A 14,777-nucleotide genomic window follows, 5' to 3' on the forward strand; every position below is an offset into this window, starting at 1 on the left:
TCACCAAGGTTGATTTCTCCCTCCGAAGACTGGTCAGAGGCAAAATTCCAGGTGGGGTGACAAGCAATAATGCGCTGGGATATGTTTTGGCACAATCCGTAATCCCTTGCTGCGCGTCAGTCGCGACAACTACTCTCGAGCGGGGTCGCGTGAAATACTGGAGCGGAATTGTTCTCGATGTGACTCCAGATCAAGATCAGTCGCTGAGAAAAAGCGAATGACCACTACCCTCACAAATACACGCGATGGGTTGGGGGTGATGTTGATGGAAGGCGACAGATGTGATTGCGAAAGGCCATTGCCGAAGGAGGAAGAGGATAAAGTGGGTGGCTGCTCGTCAAGTCACGTGTGCATCAGCCACAGACCTCGGGAACCTCCAGGGCTGAATAGATTGCAGACCGAAGCTACCAATCTCCAGATTCCCCACTCTGCAGCAAAGGCAAAATCCACTTTACAAATCGATCTCAATCTGGTTGAAATTCCAACTCAACTTCGTACCTCCTAGATCCACCACCATTGTCTCCATCATTCCCTTTTTGAGCAATCTCATTCTCTTTCATAACCATGGCGGACGTTCGATCACTCCTCCGAAACGAGCTAGCTTCGCGCAAGGGCACATCTCCAAACACCGCCGGGAATCGCGTCACTAAAAAGCGCAAGGTCGATAATAGCGATGGGATGATGCGAAAGAAACTCAGATCAACGAGCCTGGAGTCGGTCCAAGAGGCGTCTGGGCCGCCACAGGATAGTTCGCCGAGCGCCGAGGGCTCAGCGCGGGGTGAAGGGCTGCATCCAGTCGAGGAGAATCATGTCGCTAAGCCACTGCCCGTTGATAATGACACCGAAGCAACCTCTTCAGCTGTCCCATATCCATCAGTCTCAGTACAGTCAGGTCCAACACAATCACAAAATTCCTCTGGGACGGTAGACGAGGATGAATGGGCCGCTTTTGAACGAGAAGTCGCCGTACCGAGCCGAAATCCCCAAGCACCAACTGCTCTCTCTTCCGGCGCGACCATCTCTGCGGCGCCTGTTACCGCGGGGGAAATTGCGGCACAGCAGGAACAAGACACCGTTACTACAGCTCGGGCGCGTGAGGCGGAACTGGATGGAGAACGCGAGGATGCGGCGCGCTTGATGGAAGAGGAATTTGACGAAATGGACCAGCTTGAGGAACGTGTACGCCGATTGAAACATATGCGGGAAGAACTACGACAGAAGCGCGCCCGTGATGAAGCTCAGGATCGTCCTACGGCTGTAGAGGATCAACGGGCAATGGAAAGTGACAGTGATGATGACGAAGATGAAGATTGGGATGATTGGCGATTCAAATAAACGATTCGGAACGTGAATAATGATTTGCGCACGAAAAAAAAGTTGGTCTTTCTCTTAATCTACAGTGATACCCTCGAGAATGGAAATATAATCGTGACTCATACAATACAAATCAGTACCGATCCTATTGCCATACTGTAGTAGAAAGTAGAAATCTTTCCAATATTATACTAAGTTACAGTAGAGGCTTTCTTATTTTTTCTTCATCTTTGGCAAACCATGCTCATCCTTATCCTTCAAATATTCATAGAAATAGTACATGTCATAAAACTGGAGATAGTTGGCCATGGGTCTGTATTGAAGAAAATTCTTTTTAGGGATGGTATATACGACTCGTTAGCTCTGTCCATCAAGCTCACCAGCCGGCGATTTGCCAACTTCCATGTGACTGCGCAGTCCATCCTTGTTGATTCTCAAAGCTTCTGCTACTTCCGCCTCGCCTTCTCGAAGAAGATGCTTGCCACGAAGAAGATCACCACGCTGTCTCCGTTTATCTTCTTCGACGCGCTTCTCACGATCTCCAAGTGCTTTTTCACGTTTTTCACGTTCTCCCCGTTTGCGATCCAGCTCTTCTTGTTGTTCTGGTGTCAACTGCTCCTCGGGTGCGGGAGGCAATGTAGATATAAATGCCTCAATCAATGGATCGCGGGTCTCTGCCGGAAGCGCAATGTATCGGATATCGGTGATGATTAATGTAGGGAGTCCATCCACGCTAGAAGACCTATTAAGAGCATGCAATGGCGCAGACTTGAGTAGAGCGGACAGGTCTGATTTGCGAGTGCTTTCAGGGCTCTTGAGCTTTGAGATATATTCGCGGTAGAACTTCTCGCGGTCTTTATCGTGCAGTTGGGAGTCTTTCATCTCTGGTTCTTTCCGATACTTGCGCTTAAACTCCGGCCAATACAGCTTGGGAGTGGCATGTTCTTGAAGAAAAGCGAAGTACTTGATGCGTGGGTCCTGCTTCTCCTGGTTTTTCTTGCGCTCTTGAACATCCTTGGCGCGGTCCCTGCTCCAATTGGTAAAAATTTCTCTTCGAGCTTTCATGTTTGAAGGCGCGGTGTATCTTGGATCTTCAACAATGCGACCTTCTTCGATGATTTTCTCCCATGTTGTAAATGGACTAATGTTGAAGTCATCCAACAAGTCACGAAATAGTGCATCGGCATCAGCCTCCGTCAATGGAAGACCCTGCGTCTCGTCGTCCCAATCACCTTCGCCGAGATCACCATACTCACCAGGATCCAATCCATAGTCTTCGCCCATTGCAGCGAGTTGGAATTCCATATCTTCCTCGGTAAATTCAACTGGCTGGTTACTCGGTCCTTCGCTTTCGGTTCGCGTACGTTTTGACGGCTGGCCATCTTCATCCTCACTGTCCGTAACTTCGACCTCCTCATATTCGTCACTATCCTCTGCGCCTTCTTGAACTTCATCTGCTTTATGGGTATCCTTTGCAGCTGTATCGTCAACGTCTGGCTTTGATGTCTCCGTGGGTGCGATTGCTTTTGTAGGTTGCTCCGGTTCCTCGCCGCGCTCGATTCTTTCTTTCTTTTCGCGCTCCAATCGGTCGAGCGCAATGACGCCTTTCAAGACCTCCTGAGGATACTTCCAAAGACTCTCGTTGGTATCTGGATTGTGCACGAACCGCCGTCCCAATTTAGTTTTGACAAGTACCCATGGCGCACAGTCTGGAATAACATGTTTGGACTTTGGTCGGTCCTGAGGCTCTCGCCGATCACGATCTTGGTATCCCTTTCCACCTCTGAATCCGCCGCGGCCATGTCTGTTCTCTGGCTGGTTTTGGTGGTGTTGCGCTCCGCCATGTTGAAAACCTGCGGAGCCATACGGCGTTGAGGAAAAAGGTGGTAACGTTTCGGGGGAATAGGATGGAGCAGCAGGCACTGATTGAGGAGCATGTATTTGAGGTCGCGTATACGTTGATTGCTTCGTAGCAGTGTTGTAATAGTACAAATGACCTGTCAATTCATTTTAGAGAAGTTTTGCGTGAGAGTTTCAGACCAAGACGTACCAGTGGGCGCCCGATGCTCAGTCCATCCCGGGGGCAATGGAGGTGGTGGAGTATATGTAGATTTGAGCATCTCGCCTGCTGTGTAGACCTTATATTATTTGCGGGGAGGGGGGAAGCAGAAAGAAAGAAAAAGAGAGATCTATATCTTAGAGCCCCGACGTTACCATAAAACAGTTTCAATGAAGCTTTGGTGTGGTGAGGTGGTCCGAGCTTGGCGGATGACAGAGGACGCGCCAGGGCGAGTTGCCTGGAACTTCCTGGAGCTCCATCCGCATCTTCAGCCTACCTTCATCCCCACTCTCTCCTTCCACGATATTCCCGATTGCCTTGCCTTGAGTGCCTTTCTGCGTTATCCTTTACATCCACCATGTCTCGGCGATATGATTCACGGGTATGTTTGGTCCGACCTTTGTTCTCAATCCAGCTCCCGCTAACCTATGACGCTGATGGGTTAGACCACCATCTTCTCCCCGGAGGGTAGACTCTACCAGGTCGAATATGCACTAGAAGCTATTTCCCACGCCGGTACTGCTCTCGGAATCCTTGCCAAAGATGGAATTGTCCTTGCTGCCGAGAGGAAGGTGACCAGCAAGCTGCTAGAACAGGATACCTCTGCTGAGAAGCTCTACACCATCAACGAGTATGTCCATCATTACTTGATTCAAAAGCTTTGTCTTTTTGGGTGGTTTGCAGCGGGATATAAAGCTAATCCTATCCTAGTAACATGATTTGCGCTGTAGCTGGTATGAACGCTGATGCCAACATCTTGATCAACTACGCTCGGCAAAATGCTCAACGCTACCTCCTCACCTACAACGAAGACATCCCCTGCGAACAGCTTGTACGCCGACTGTGTGATTTGAAGCAAGGTTATACTCAGCATGGTGGTCTCCGTCCGTTCGGTGTTTCTTTCATCTATGCTGGATGGGATCATCTCCGCCAGTTCCAGCTGTATCAGAGCAACCCCAGTGGAAATTACGGTGGATGGAAAGCCACAAGTGTCGGTGCCAACAATGCCAGTGCACAGAGTCTTCTCAAACAGGACTACAAGGAGGATCAGACATTGCAGGAAGCCTGCGCCATGGCTGTCAAGGTTCTTAGCAAGACCATGGATTCGACAAAGTTGAGCAGTGAGAAGAGTAAGTCACAGAACACTATTGCCAACCCATCAATATCCGTATATTTCATTGCCAGATGCTAACCCGCTCCTTCTCCCTCAGTCGAGTTCGCAACAGTAGGCAAGACCAAGGATGGAAAGATCTACCACCACCTGTGGAGTGCAGATGAGATTGATGCACTTCTACGGGATCAAGGTTTGGCCAAAGTGGATGACGAGCCTGAGGCTGGTGACATAAAATAGATTAATATCTTTGCTTGTGTTTTCAGATAAATTTGGAAATCAATAACTGCATTTATTTCTCATTACTTATCTCCCTTGCTGCCAGTACTCGATTTGTATCTGGCTGGATAAATCTCGCTGGCGATGACTGCAGCAGGTGCTGTTTGTGACGTGGCAAGCACCAAACGGCTGGGTCTTAACACCCGACGCAAGCTGTATCTTCCGACCAGACGATGTTTGTTGGATCAAACAGACCAGTACACGTAGTCGGGCCCCTCGTGGACATGACGATTGTTCTGTTCAGGGCCAACAAACAAGTAAATTCTCCGATGAGGCGTCAAGCTGGCATGGTATATAACTCCCTGTATCTCAGCCATCTAAATCTCGATACTAATCGACGATGTACAGTCTACAGTCTCCTGATAACCGACTCGGAGAAGACTAAAAAAGCGGACTTGGAGTAGGAGTACTACTACTATGGACGGGTTTAAGGCCACCCACAGCTGTCGAGCTTGAGGATTTTGATTATACAATTCAACTCGACCTTACAAGTGCCGGCGTAGTAAGGCCTATGTGAACCCTACCTGCTAATAGTAAGTACAAATCGAGAAAAGTCACTTGAAGTCCAAACACCTGGGCAACATTTGAAGTTGTCTAATACTACTAGTTTGTATAGTTAAACACACTTTGGATCCATTAATATTTATCCAGGTGCATCCATGGATCCTTGCAACGAGTATGCGCCAAATTTGTGTCATGCAATCTCATCTTATCTCAAGAGGTTTCCGAGTCAGTGACTTCACACGTTTCAATCTAATATCCACATAGAACAATGCGAGAACAATGCCATTCCACTTAGGCGTCAGCCCAACTGAACCTCCGTGAAGATCTTGCTGGTTGTGGTTGGGCCACAAATTGAAACAACGAAGATTACATAATCGGTATAGTTCGTTTACACGTGACCCGCTCAAAGAGGGGGTTTCACAGTTCGCGGGGCCAACTATCCTTCTGTTCAGCTCCAGTGTGTTTGCTCTGAAGATTTTTCTGGATGATTGAATGGCTACGATTCATTATTTCTTCAGGCTCCAGTGATATTTCTGCGGGAATCTGCAGACGACGCCCCCCTTTCCTCTTCATGAGACTGGGTCCGTCTCAGCGAACCGCTCACCCAAGAACCCACGGCGCTTATAACACGACTAGGCTCCATTGATATATCCATTGGGTGTCGACAGCCTATAGAGCTCGGAAAAAGAATGCAGCTCAACCAATAAGAAAATTTTGCTCAATTTCTTCGGACCCTCTTATACCATACAGGCCATTACATTGCAGAAACTCGATTCAGACTTGATGTCACAGGCGATGTGCTGTGCATGGTGAAACATGAAACGCCCTAGAAGATAATCCCTCCAACCGATGAAAAGAGAAAAAAAAGAAAAAGGACCCCAAAAAGCAAACAGGATATAGGGGGAAAGCATGAAACCGAAATGTCAAATCAATGCACTTGTTGCTCGCTCAATGAAGACCACTAATTGTGGCCGATCGCCGCCAAGTTCTACCTGTGAAGGGTATTTCGTTTGTCTTCCCGTTCCCGTTGCAAGATGTAGATTTCCTTGTCTAGCTCCTTGATGAGAGTTTTAGACCGGTCCATCGAGGCAACCAAAGTGGCCCCCTCCCGTTTCCACCTTTCTAGCCGGTCGACCTCGGCGCTACGCCGCCGGTATTTGGTCTCGATTTTTTCACAAAGTCGACAGTTGCTTGCTTCATTCTCGGTCAAATTGACGAGTTTCATGCCGCATGTTTCGCCTGTGCGATACTCGTAATTGCATCGGTGGGCGAAGCTGGTCCAGCTCCAGTCTCCACATGAGAAGCGTTTCTGGTTGTAAAAGCACATATCTGCCGAATTGCATTAGCTCTGTTCGAGAATCGGGTCCGATCAAACTTACTTGCTTCCGGGACCCAAGTTGTTGTTTCAGAATAAATCAAGGTGCGCGATTGGTTTTTATTTGACTGCCCAAGCTTGACAGGCTTGATAGGCTAACTTGTGATCTTTTAATCACAGATTGGTTTGAAAATCCCCGGAGAAGTGAAACAAATGTTCAAAATGAGTAAAAAAGCTTTTTCTTTGGAAGATCTATGGACCTCTTTTGCTGTTTTGATGGCTTGATTTTGAAACTCGGGGTGACGATTTTGAACTATACGACCATGAAGGGGAACCGGATGGCTTATTTATGTTTCGGTCGATATTTGCATGTCACCGCTTGGGTCTCGGAAAATCGTGGTCTGTCACCCAAAAACCGTGGCCACCCAAAAAACCGTGGCCTCCAAGCTGATCGACGCTGACCGGTGCGGGACGGCTTATCGTCCGTGTTTTTCATTCATCGGATTTCACATCGCAACCTGGTTAAACCATATCCGGTTGGCTGGCAGCAGTTCTTTGGATAGTGGAGAATGTAAGATGACCAAGTCTCTCCGGATGGAGCCACACCAAGGATGAACCGTTGCTTCAAGATGCATGGCGTGGCGATTTTTGTCCCCATGATGATGTACGAAGCGTGGAAAATCCCTCAATTCATGGCTGCAGTTGTCCATTTTCCAGTCTCGACTACTGCAACTATGCCATCGCCGGATGGCCTTTCCCCGCCCTTGAGGTGCATATCGTTCGCATAAAGTCAGACTCCTGTGATGCTGTTACGTCCCACATAGACGATCATGCAGGATTGAGTTGCTCTCACCCACCGCCAGCTGTCAGCTAGATGCAACTCCCAGACAATCTTTTCCAGGGATAACCTTGTTTTGAACAAAAGAAAAGATATTATCTTTTCTAAATGTGACAGAACTTTGCATGTCCCCTGGGACTCCACTTGTAATGCTATACAATCTACCATTCATGCCTGATGCTGTCTCTTTTGATTGGCTCAATATAGCAAATATCGTGAGCTTTGACTCGCTTCTCTGCCCGAAAGACGTCTTCTAGCCACACCAAAATCCAGTCGGCGTTGCCGTCTGTGGTATTGCCTGCATACACACTATCCCGAAGTCTGCATCACTACCCCCTCCCTCATCGAGCCCTGGCGATGGATGCTCTATCATGGCGTCCACAACATCGAGCCATGATATTGTGCATTGGCGTTTGGTTTCAGCACAACGTTGCGACCCGCCTTAGTGCTCCCTCTCTATCATCTCGCCCCCCCGAGCCCCTTGTGCAAGGATATCAGAATTGAGACTTTGTCTTCGTTCCACACCTCCCGCAACTTTCCGCTCCGTGCTTGTCAGCCAATGGTCCCTTACCCGGGTGGCAACAGTCGCGTCACTGAGGCTCTACTATTGGTACCTCCTGCACCCAGGGACACGGGCCACGGAATTGGATTTTTCTCCTCCTCGCTCGATGCATTGCGCATCCGAAGTTTGAACGGGGCTGATTCCATTTTCATTCAGCTGATCTCTCACGGCTGCAGAGGAGGGATCCTGCATTTGGCCCCGCTCATGTGTATGGTTCATCGTCATACGATTGCTTTTTTGGGCGAAATTGATAGGACCTGGATGCCGTGCGTTCCCCATCGCAGACACGAACCGTGACACCTCCCACATATTGCTGAACCACATGCAGCTGCGCTAAAGTTCGGAGACTCTGACGTGGCACGTTGCTTCTGGCTCGGTGCTGTAATTTCCTGGCAATGAAGGCTGACTCGTAGACCGTGGGTCGAAGACGGCAACGCCCTTGGAGGCCATCGGGGAGCTCCACATGAAAGCCTGGCTTTCATCCCTGTCACCAAGAAATTGGTGCAGGAGGGTAGCTCATTTAGTTCAAGATGGAAGTGGCTGCATTGCCTTTCTGCTAGTCAGCGCACCGATCCACTTGAGGGGGATACCCAGCGATACGATGCAGGATCGTCGGAGTCGGCCGCTCTCATTACGTCTTCTGTCAGAAATTGGGATGGTCATCCATGGCCAGATGTTGAGTTGGCACCCAGCAATCCCTGCCCAGAGGCGAACAGCCTCAGTGAGCACTGCCTTGAGGGAGCACTGATCTAATTTCTGCAACTAGCTTGTTGCATCAGCCCAGAGATTCTCGAATCAGGTTCTCAACCCCCCCTGCCCTTTTGCCTTTCGCCCCGTATTACTACCGAATTCAATTCCGCCATTGTTTTGCACCGCTCGGAACCTGTCACTGGCAAGGATCTGAGCCAAAAATAGTGGTAAAAAGCGTAAAAACTGATTCCTGCCCAACGTGCTAAGTTGCCGAGAAGACTTTCAGAACTTTCAAGCTCGGATTAGTGCCTCCTCGGTCTAATTTCATGTGCCGTTGACTCCTATTATCCGTTCTACAACGTTAAAATTGAATTTCCAGGACCCGCATAAACGCTCCCACTCTACTGGGGCTTTCTGATCCCGTGATCTTAAAGCCAGCGGAGGCTCCCGCACCTTCCAGGCGCATCTCTGCCAGTTGACAAATGGTGGCCGGCTCTGAAAGCTTTAGGATTCTAGAGTAAAAAGGCATTTGCCTTGGAATCGAGTCAGCGCACTCAGATTGGTCGGCTGAACATGGCTTTCTCACTTGCAGCCAAGCATGGCGTCCAATGATTGACCCTGCCTGGGATGTCGGTAATATGCAGCTAACAATGCCTTTCCCCACCCATGGCATCCCAAAACGAATGGTGCATAACATCGAGGTCCATGCCGAACCGACCTTAGGCCCGATGGTTCATTGGCCGATTGGATTCCTTCTCGACGCGGCCCCTCGCATCTGCATTTGCCCAGGTGCCATCCCTCCCCACTGAGACGTTCGGTGCTCCCGCATGTCATTTTGGCACATGTCCAGCCTGGCACAGATCCGCATTTCCCTTCCTGTTCCCTTCTGGGTTAATGTTGCTGACATTCAGATTTTCCTTGTGCCCGGGTTCCACTAGGAATCTATTCCATTTCTGGCGATCACCAAGATGCACTAAAACATATGTACCAGTGCCCGGTGCCCATTCCGCGGAATTGAATTCGCCATCCATGGTGCAAAGTTTATTACTCGGCGTCCGGCAAGCAATCAAAATATTGATTATGCAAGCTGCAATCTCATACATTGTGATGAGATGCTGATCCCGATGTATCACTGTTGACGTGGCAGTACCTTGCTGGCTTTGGCCCATTAACCTGATTGATAAAAAAACAAAACAAAATAAATAGCCCACAGCCTAACATGCAGATAGTACAGGTCACATTTCTTTTTACAACCCCATCTTATCCAGAAATTCTGGTGTTGTTGCTTTTGTGTACTTCTGTACAGCTGATTACGGAATGTGGTTAGCGGCTTCTAGTTAGTGACGTCAACATGATTAACTCCGTCAAGCTGAACAGGGCACCACAGTAGTATCATGGCAACTCCACAGAAAATATCTTGCTTTAACGAAATCCAGTCTCAAGATTCGTAGCTTTAAATTTATCTTCTTTCTCTTTCTCTTTCCTCAATTATCAACTGTACAAGACAACCGGCAAGTCTCAAACCAACAAAAAATATCTATATTCTGTCTATAGAATGTGGAAGAGCCTCATCTCCAACGGCCAACAGGCCACCAGAACGACTCGCCACCTCCACCTCCAACCATCTACTGGTCTCTGGACACCGCCCGTGTCTGTCTCAACGCGGGGCACTTTCAGTACATCATCACAACTCCAGAAAGAACCCGGCCAAACGAATTCATACTCCAAAGAGCGCGAGAAATTGAACCCGGAACGATCGGAAGTTACCAAGTCCGGGACTGATAGCGAAGTTGCTCACCACCCCTCGGCCTATGATCCACATAATACCTCACCAGAAAGCGAGCTTGAAGCTGCGGGGCAAGAGAAACATGCCGAGGGTAAAGAGGGCAACCCATTGAACATGAGCCCTGCCAATTCCGATGTTAGCGCTTGGCGAAGGCCAACAGAAGGAGGACCGGATCGCAACGCTGATAAGACGTCGATTAGTGGGAAAGGAAGTCCGAAGAAGGGACGATCTATACATGTTAAAGAAGACGGGACTCATGTCTCATACCGGGACTGAATGTTTGCGTTGGTATTTAAAGAGGGTGGTCATTTAGGAGAACCCTCTAGTCTCTTCATTACATTGTTAAATCCTTCGTTATATAATACGGTAACTTGACTTGATACTCAGGATTTGCGGGTGATCGCAGGTACTATGTATTTAAATAAGAATATCACTTAAATATATATGATTGGCATGCCAGTGGTTTCTGCAAGTTTGTTTTCAGTGACAGATTAAGAACATTTGTATTCAAAGATTAACCACAACATAACTCAAAAACAATAAACTAAGGAGAGATAGACAGAAAAATACATATCACCACATAAAAAACCAGGTAAACTTCCAATAATAACGGAGTTGCAATATTTCAATCGACATGTCTTAGTACGGCTCACCCCCCACAGGGCATGCTTCCAAAGAAAATCGCAATGGCGCCTCACCTCGAATTCCTCTCCAGCGATTGGTTGACCTTATCAACTCATCACACCCCTGCATAGTCCACGCCCATTTCTTCAAATACCCAGACGTAACCTCCCAACTATCCAAATCATGCGGCTCCCCCCACACAATAAACCCCTGTCTCCCCGCAGTAAGTCCATCATCTATATCATCATCCTCATCAGATGTAACTCTTCCCATCGTAGCAGGTCTCATAACAGGCACACTTCCCTTCCAAAGAAGACAGTACCTCGTATCAAACAGAGGGCCAAGAACATCTCTACAGAACTCAGGATGATCGAATGACGTCTCCCACCTTGTAAGGTTTTCCCGCATAGCAGGAAAAGGAAATACATTGATCCAACTTGAATGAATTCGCTCCCTTTGGATTTTTGTTGGGCACAGGAGTTTCGGAACATCCGGTGAGAAGGGAACAAATGTTCCGGCTTTGGGGAATGCTCTATCGAAACGTATCTGTTCCCGACTGGGCTCACAGGAGACGACCGTGCGGCCTAGTATAAATTTATTATAGTGGAGACCTCGAAATACGTTATAGTGGATCAGGGATAGTAGTTGTCCGGCAGAACGAGGTATTTGAGAGATATACGATTGCATCACATCAGGAGGGAGATGTCCTGGATTTCTGTAATTAACATTGACCCTGAGTCCGAATCAGAGTCAGACTCGGAGTTCGGGTTTATCTCCCTCGTTTGTATCGGCATTCCACGTGTATACCGCCGATTAATCTGATTTTTATCTAGTTCAAGCTGCTCTGCATGACTAGTCCGTGGCTCATCGGAGCCAAGTCTCCAACGACGAACTTGGAAAGGAAGTTTGCCTGAAGGATTTCGTTCAGCGTTTTCAGCTTGTAACCGGAGCCCTATAGTAAGTATGAATACGTATCAGCCTCTGATATATGCGACAATATTTTGAATTATTTCTAAAAATTACTTACTGCGTGCTCTTTGATTCGCTCTGTTTTGTAGTTTCTTCCGTAGGTTCTTGTCATCTTTCTGGGTATTACTGGGACCCCACTTGTTTGAAATGAACCCCTGTTTGCATACTTGCATGAGCAGCTAGACTACCCATGGCTGGTAGATCGATAGGGGATGTCACTGCTTGGAAGGTGAGATTTACTGGGAGTTGGGGGTGGAATTCGAGAACAAAGAAATGTCGATGACCCGCTCTAGTCCGTAATGGGTAATAAATGTCAGCCATGGAGACAAATTATAGATCACCCGGAAAGCTCCACGGGCCCCGGGGTGGAGACGGCCCAACATTAGCCCGTAAAGTGGGCCAGTAGTGTAGAGCTAACTAGAAGAGGAGAAAGTGTCAGCCAAAATTCTCAAGGTCATATGTACGCTTCTATACAGTATATCAGATACGGTACAATTCAAACTCCGCCAAAACATATAAGAAGATGCTTGTTAATAAGAATAATATTCTACAATGCAATTGTTCCTATCATATCAGCTCAATCTTAAACCCAACTATCCACAATCAATCTGAAAATTTGTTATATAAATGATGTCTCGCTACGCTGCAGTCCACGTCAATCCTCAAGGCCTCGGTGATGGCCGACCTACAGCTATGCAGATAGTAAAAGACGAGTCAATGGAAGGAAAGCTAGCAGGCAAGACCGTCGTGATAACTGGCATCTCTTCCGGAATCGGCATTGGAACCGTTCTAGCTCTCTCAGCCACTGGCGCCCATTTGCTGTTGACGGCAAGAGATCTTACCAAGGCAAAACGAGCCCTAGGAGACATATTCGACCCTAATACAATGGACCTCATCGAGATGGATCAGTCCTCTTTAAACAGTGTCCGCACAGCAACAGAAATCATCTTATCAAAGACAGATCAAGTCACCATTCTCGTCACCAATGCAGCCATCATGGCCGTTCAAGATCTCCAACTAGCAGAAAGCGGCCACGAGCTACAATTCACAACGAATCATCTCTCTCATTTCCTGCTCTTCAACCTCCTCAAGTCCGCCTTACTGGCAGGCTCGTCTCCAGACTTTCAGTCCAGAGTCGTTGTCGTGGCTGCGGCTGCACACCGCGTCGTTCAATTGCCTCCATCCGACAACTACCATTTCCAGAAAGGCGGATATAGGCCATGGGGAGCATATGGCCAGTCCAAACTGGGTAATATTTACATGGCAAACGAGATTGAGCGTCGTTATGGCTCTCACGGCCTGCATGCAATTCGTCTTCATCCTGGCCTCATCGCTACGGGTCTTGCTCAGAATTTACCTAAAGAAGAGATCGGTGCGATGATGCAAAATGAAGCTATGCTCAAGCTGCAGAAGAGACTTGAACAGGGTGCAGCCACTACATTGTGGGCTGCGGTCTCTAAGGAGTTAGAGGGCAAAGGTGGCCTTTACCTCAGTGATTGCGCAGTCGCTGCACATGGTGAGGATGATGGCATTCCCTTTTTTGGGACGACTTCGAGCTCCACGTACAATATCGAAGATGAAGCTAGGCTTTGGGAAGATTCTTTGAAAATGGTCGGCTTGTCAGGTGATGAATACTAAAGGTACATTACCTATATAGAGGGCTGGGGGTTTCACATCGTGTTCCACGAGTGTAAAGAACCATGTACATACTAGTATCATGATAAAGCTAGATACACCCTTAGGTAAAATGTATTTATATAACCTCTCTGAACACAACAGAGACGGAGATCTCCACTCAAGTCAAGAAAAGACAAATTATCAATATTAACGAGATGCATGTAATTTGGGGGAATAAAACAGCATTGTTTCACCAATCGACATCCGCCACCATCAGAGAAAAGAAGACCACGATCCCGCCTAAAAGCCCAAACTAATCACTCTTCGCCACATCAATAATACTTCTCCCCTCAATAAGCCACAAACTCTCACTACCAGCAGGAACATCGCCCTTTAGCGCCTTCAATCCAGCCTTAACAGCCGCCTGACCAATAACATCACTCTCCTGAGCCCACCCATCCTTCAAAGACGAATGCAACTTCCCAGCCCACCCCGCAACAAACCTCACGATAGCCTCAGTAGGACGACTTTCCTCACGAGTCCCCGCAATCAAACCCGGGCGCAAAATAATCGTCTTCTCAAAGCCCAAAGCCTTAATATCCTCCTCGATCTCACCCTTCATACGCGGATACGCAAGAACCGAGGCCTTATTCGCACCACCGCTAGAAATGATCACGCACACTTTAGTACCTGCTTCATGCGCCGCGCGAGCCATCTCAACATTTAGTCCATGCTCAATTTTATATTGGTTATCGAAACCGCCTGCTGCAGCTCTGGTGGTGCCGAAAGCGGTGATGTAGATATCTGGTGTGGGGGAGAGAGCGGAGAGTTGAGCGGCCCATTTGGTGGTATCGTCTGAGATTAATGTGGTGAGTTTGGCTGGGGCGTCGGCGGCGGCGGGTGGTGTTCTGCGCGAGATTGTATCGACTCGGTTGATGCCGGCGTTGGAAATTAGGCTGGTGAGGATGTGGGAGCCCTGTATGAGATAGGGAGTTAGTGGAGGGCTGCGTGGTGTATTTCAGATTTTGAACTTACCACCATGCCTGTGCAGCCGAGTAGCGCGACGTTTGCCATAATGAAATAGTTATTTAGGGGTTGTAGGGATGATC

General features: G+C 48.2%; 8 protein-coding genes across 8 annotated transcripts; 4 read left to right on the plus strand and 4 right to left on the minus strand.

Annotated features, from left to right (window-relative positions):
• Positions 1–564: 564 nt before the first annotated feature.
• On the plus strand, positions 565–1,335 carry N7478_008867 (uncharacterized protein; the record flags this gene model as incomplete). The annotated part of the gene is made up of 1 exon (XM_056925081.1): positions 565–1,335. The coding sequence occupies one exon, from the start codon at positions 565–567 to the stop codon at positions 1,333–1,335; it is 771 nt and encodes a 256-aa protein (XP_056777807.1).
• A 336-nt stretch (positions 1,336–1,671) lies between these two features.
• Positions 1,672–3,434, minus strand: N7478_008868 (uncharacterized protein; the record flags this gene model as incomplete). Its single annotated transcript, XM_056925082.1, has 2 exons — positions 1,672–3,311; positions 3,365–3,434. The coding sequence occupies 2 exons, from the start codon at positions 3,432–3,434 to the stop codon at positions 1,672–1,674; spliced, it is 1,710 nt and encodes a 569-aa protein (XP_056777808.1).
• A 297-nt stretch (positions 3,435–3,731) lies between these two features.
• Positions 3,732–4,724, plus strand: pre9 (proteasome core particle subunit alpha 3; the record flags this gene model as incomplete). The annotated part of the gene is made up of 4 exons (XM_056925083.1): positions 3,732–3,755; positions 3,820–4,004; positions 4,085–4,503; positions 4,585–4,724. 4 exons carry the CDS (start codon positions 3,732–3,734, stop codon positions 4,722–4,724), a joined length of 768 nt encoding a protein of 255 aa, XP_056777809.1.
• A 1,531-nt stretch (positions 4,725–6,255) lies between these two features.
• On the minus strand, positions 6,256–6,594 carry N7478_008870 (uncharacterized protein; the record flags this gene model as incomplete). The annotated part of the gene is made up of 1 exon (XM_056925084.1): positions 6,256–6,594. The coding sequence occupies one exon, from the start codon at positions 6,592–6,594 to the stop codon at positions 6,256–6,258; it is 339 nt and encodes a 112-aa protein (XP_056777810.1).
• Positions 6,595–9,502: 2,908 nt separating this feature from the next.
• N7478_008871 (uncharacterized protein) lies at positions 9,503–9,703 on the minus strand (the record flags this gene model as incomplete). The annotated part of the gene is made up of 1 exon (XM_056925085.1): positions 9,503–9,703. One exon carries the CDS (start codon positions 9,701–9,703, stop codon positions 9,503–9,505), a length of 201 nt encoding a protein of 66 aa, XP_056777811.1.
• A 524-nt stretch (positions 9,704–10,227) lies between these two features.
• Positions 10,228–10,734, plus strand: N7478_008872 (uncharacterized protein; the record flags this gene model as incomplete). Its single annotated transcript, XM_056925086.1, has 1 exon — positions 10,228–10,734. The coding sequence occupies one exon, from the start codon at positions 10,228–10,230 to the stop codon at positions 10,732–10,734; it is 507 nt and encodes a 168-aa protein (XP_056777812.1).
• A 1,944-nt stretch (positions 10,735–12,678) lies between these two features.
• Positions 12,679–13,689, plus strand: N7478_008873 (uncharacterized protein; the record flags this gene model as incomplete). The annotated part of the gene is made up of 1 exon (XM_056925087.1): positions 12,679–13,689. The coding sequence occupies one exon, from the start codon at positions 12,679–12,681 to the stop codon at positions 13,687–13,689; it is 1,011 nt and encodes a 336-aa protein (XP_056777813.1).
• A 292-nt stretch (positions 13,690–13,981) lies between these two features.
• On the minus strand, positions 13,982–14,742 carry N7478_008874 (uncharacterized protein; the record flags this gene model as incomplete). Its single annotated transcript, XM_056925088.1, has 2 exons — positions 13,982–14,644; positions 14,704–14,742. The coding sequence occupies 2 exons, from the start codon at positions 14,740–14,742 to the stop codon at positions 13,982–13,984; spliced, it is 702 nt and encodes a 233-aa protein (XP_056777814.1).
• Between the last annotated feature and the right edge of the window lie 35 nt (positions 14,743–14,777).

This window comes from Penicillium angulare (genome assembly GCF_028827245.1).
Source record: "Penicillium angulare strain IBT 27051 chromosome Unknown utg000005l_segment0_segment0, whole genome shotgun sequence".
Lineage (NCBI taxonomy): Eukaryota > Fungi > Ascomycota > Eurotiomycetes > Eurotiales > Aspergillaceae > Penicillium > Penicillium angulare.